Source organism: Octopus bimaculoides, chromosome 4 (assembly GCF_001194135.2).
Source record: "Octopus bimaculoides isolate UCB-OBI-ISO-001 chromosome 4, ASM119413v2, whole genome shotgun sequence".
Taxonomy (NCBI): Eukaryota; Metazoa; Mollusca; class Cephalopoda; order Octopoda; family Octopodidae; genus Octopus; species Octopus bimaculoides.
The window spans coordinates 74,844,206-74,847,575 of NC_068984.1; the positions used below are offsets into that span (position 1 = coordinate 74,844,206).

General features: G+C 36.6%; 1 protein-coding gene across 1 annotated transcript in view; it reads left to right on the forward strand.

Moving 5' to 3' along the window:
- The window catches only part of LOC106882964 (uncharacterized), a 63,220-nt gene that overhangs the window by 1,439 nt on the left and 58,411 nt on the right, over positions 1 to 3,370 (forward strand). Inside the window, exons 2-3 of the mRNA XM_052967636.1 lie at positions 68 to 112; positions 2,182 to 2,241. Of these exons, the coding sequence (XP_052823596.1) occupies positions 2,208 to 2,241 (34 nt within the window). The 5' untranslated portion in view covers positions 68 to 112; positions 2,182 to 2,207. The remainder of the gene's footprint in view (positions 1 to 67; positions 113 to 2,181; positions 2,242 to 3,370) is intronic.

A 3,370-nucleotide genomic window follows, 5' to 3' on the forward strand; every position in this document is an offset into this window, starting at 1 on the left:
GAGAAGCAGAGAGTGACTGAGCCATAAATGAGTTTGCAGTCATCATATATATATTTTTTTTTTTCAGAATCACACGAAACTGGTTATAATAGTTATGATGACTTATCTGATGGTAATTATTGTTACATCTCAACATCTTTTTCCTGATATACTGGCATCTAATGTATTGTATTATATAATCAGAAAAAGTTCGCGACCCGACAGAATTGATAGAGCACCGGAAAGTTTATATGTGGTATACTTTCCAGATATTTTTGTTATATATTCATAGTCCTTTTCACGTTTGCTCGGAGCGAAATAAGTAAATCCAACCTGTTGGGGGTTGTCATTTTCTCCTCCCTCTCTCCTGGAGTGTCCCTCACAAAGTTTAATCTAAGCAAAGAACGACCTTGTTGCCCAGTTAACTTGCTCTGAGTTCTCTCGGCTGGCATTCTAGTAGTTACCAAATTATCCGATTCTTTTGCTGCCGTCAAAGATTAACCTAGGATTTTAGTTCTAAGGTACAACATAATGATGCTCTGGGATGAATCGCCAGTGGTGTTTGAATGCACTTAAGGCGTTGCCTTCGTTTTAACATAGGAACCACTTGCTCGTTTGACGAGTTTAGAATTCACCGAATCCCAGCTTGCATTCGAGTAGCAATGAACCACCAGTCCACTTTAGCCGAGGACACACAGTAGCCTCCTCCGCAGATTTAATCGTGAAGGGTATGGATGCCTGTTTACTGCACCAATAAATCTAAGCAGAGTCGGAGATTGGTAGAGTGAATAGCCCACTATTTCGGGAGTACGTAATTGCTGAGGATTGTTTATCACTTTTGACCAATGAGAAGGTTGACTGAGGTATGTGAGTATTTCTGTGTGTATTTGGTGGAGAAGAGGAGAAAGTGATGGAAAGGGAGGAAAGAATTGTAGTTATATGGAGATGGAGGTGTAGGTGGTGGTAATGGATTTATTTTGACATTCAGTCTGCAGATGTAAAAGATGAGTAGTACATTCCTTTGTTCGATATCATTTAAGGCATGACTATCTCCATTGAAGTCTGGAGCAAACAGATCAGCAGGTACAGCCACTACAGCCATCAGCTGTTGGAGTTTATTGTCTGAATTGATAAATGATACTTTATTAGGATGACCTTTTAATTATTTCTGGTGGTACAATGGTATAGTGTATAACATCCTAAATATTGACTGGTTTGTTTATTTGTTTATGTACCCGGCATAATGAAATGGGAGCTTTTTTTTACATATTCAAAACGTTTCCCGTAAACAAATTTAAAAGATATACACGTATATTTCTTTTATTTCTTTTGTGCGCTTCAGCTATAGCGCTGTGGTCTTTCTGGAAGCACCACGTGATTTTGTACCTTTTCCACAGCTTTTTTTTTTTTTTGGCTGATTTATTTACGCCAGACATTGACCCCGGTAAATTGACTGCTTTGTCCACATGCATGCAAGAATTTTGCGGTAACCAGGAAGCACAATTATGTTGGCTTACTGTTCCATTCAGCTTAGACAGTGATTCATCAGACCACACTATAGTATCCAAGCCGTTTTATCACAGTCGCTTACAATAACATCAAGAAGTCAAAAGAAAGTTTGCAGTTTTTAAAATCTCAAAATAATGCCCATTGTCTATTTCATAAGTCAACAAAGTTTTCAGTGTCACACGTTACCAACAGTAAAAATTATGGTCATTTTAAGACGTTTCCTTCACAACGACGTGGTTCCGGATTCAGTCCCACTACGTAGCACTTTAACTTCGGGTCGACCAAGGCCTTGCGAGTGGATTTGGAAGATGGAAACTGAAAGAAGTCTGTCATATATGTATATATCTATTTGTGTCCGTATTTGTATCCCACCGCTTCTTAACCACTAGTGTTGGGAAGTTTATGTCCCTGAAACTTAGCAGTTTGGCTATAATCAAACGATAGAGTAAGGACTAGGTTTTTTAAAAAATAAGTCCAGGGGTCGATTTGCTCTACTTAAACCGTTCAAGGCGGTGCTCCAGAATGAAAGCAGTCAGATGACTGATACAAGTAAAAGATAAAAAGGGAAAAGCCATTCACATGGTAAAAAGGTTAAAAGAAACAGACATCATCCCTTGATGTCTGAATAAATTTAGACATAAGTGACTCTACAGTTCAACATACAGCCAAACACAACTTTACATTTTTTTTCAGAATCTTCCGAAAATATTTATAAGGACATGCATGATTATGGTGATGATGACTCAGCTGAAGGTAATGATGGTTAAATCTCGATATATTGCATTTCCTGCTAAACTAATATATTGTATTCTATAGCTAGAAAAGCCTCTCAAACTGACAGAGCCGTTTGAGCATCAGAAAAAAAATTATTTGCAGCATTTCTTTCACATATTTACGGCATACATTCGTCGTCGTTTTATTCCGTTTACTCGGGGCAAAATATATAAACCTGATCTGTCGGTAATCGCATTCTCTCCTCATCTTCTCTTTGGAGGTGTGCGTCATTTGATTTGATCTTAGCAGAGAAAAGGTTTGCGAGTTGGATAGCTTGCATAAATTGCTCTGAATGGCGTCTAACGAAAGCAACTAAACAAAAGCTTCAAAGTTTTTGTTATCATATTCCTCGCAAGAATATGTTTAATAATCAACCGAAAGCTATTTCGTAATCCTTCACTTAATGTTGATTATTTTATTTTATTATATAAGTGTACATGAAAACAGCCATTCATATATATGTGTGTGTGTGTGTATGCATACACACACAGACATTACATACTATATATATATATATATATGTGTGTGTGTGTGTGTGTGTGTGTGTGTGTGTGTGTGTGTGTGTGTATGTATATATATATGAGATCAAAATAAGCAGCAAGGATATCCAGAGGTAATGTAGTACGAACGTTTTAAGCAACTCCATTTAATTGAGCAATGCAATCATTATATCAATTTAAATGCAGAACAATCCTCAGCTGCATATAGACAAAGAATTTAATTAAATTAAAACAGATGGACACATTAGTATATTTTCACCAAAAATCTCCAAAAAGGTAAGGAGATAGGCAGATAACATGCTGTCTTCACTTCAGCTTAGAAGCTACTAAGGTATCAGGAAGAAAGACTTGTTACAGATTTTGCTTGTCACTGTTTTATGGGGTCAGTTTTAATTTATAGACTAGTTTATCAAATCTTTGTATATCTAAGACCAAAACAGCAAGGAGCAATGCCTGTTAGGAAGTGGGCTGAGGGAATCGACATGAACCATAGTGGGTATAGCCATAAAAACTATCAAGATTTATTTGAAGCAATATCATGAGATTTGGTAAAGGAAATCTTAAATCAAGATGTTAGCTGACAATTAATATATATATATATATATATA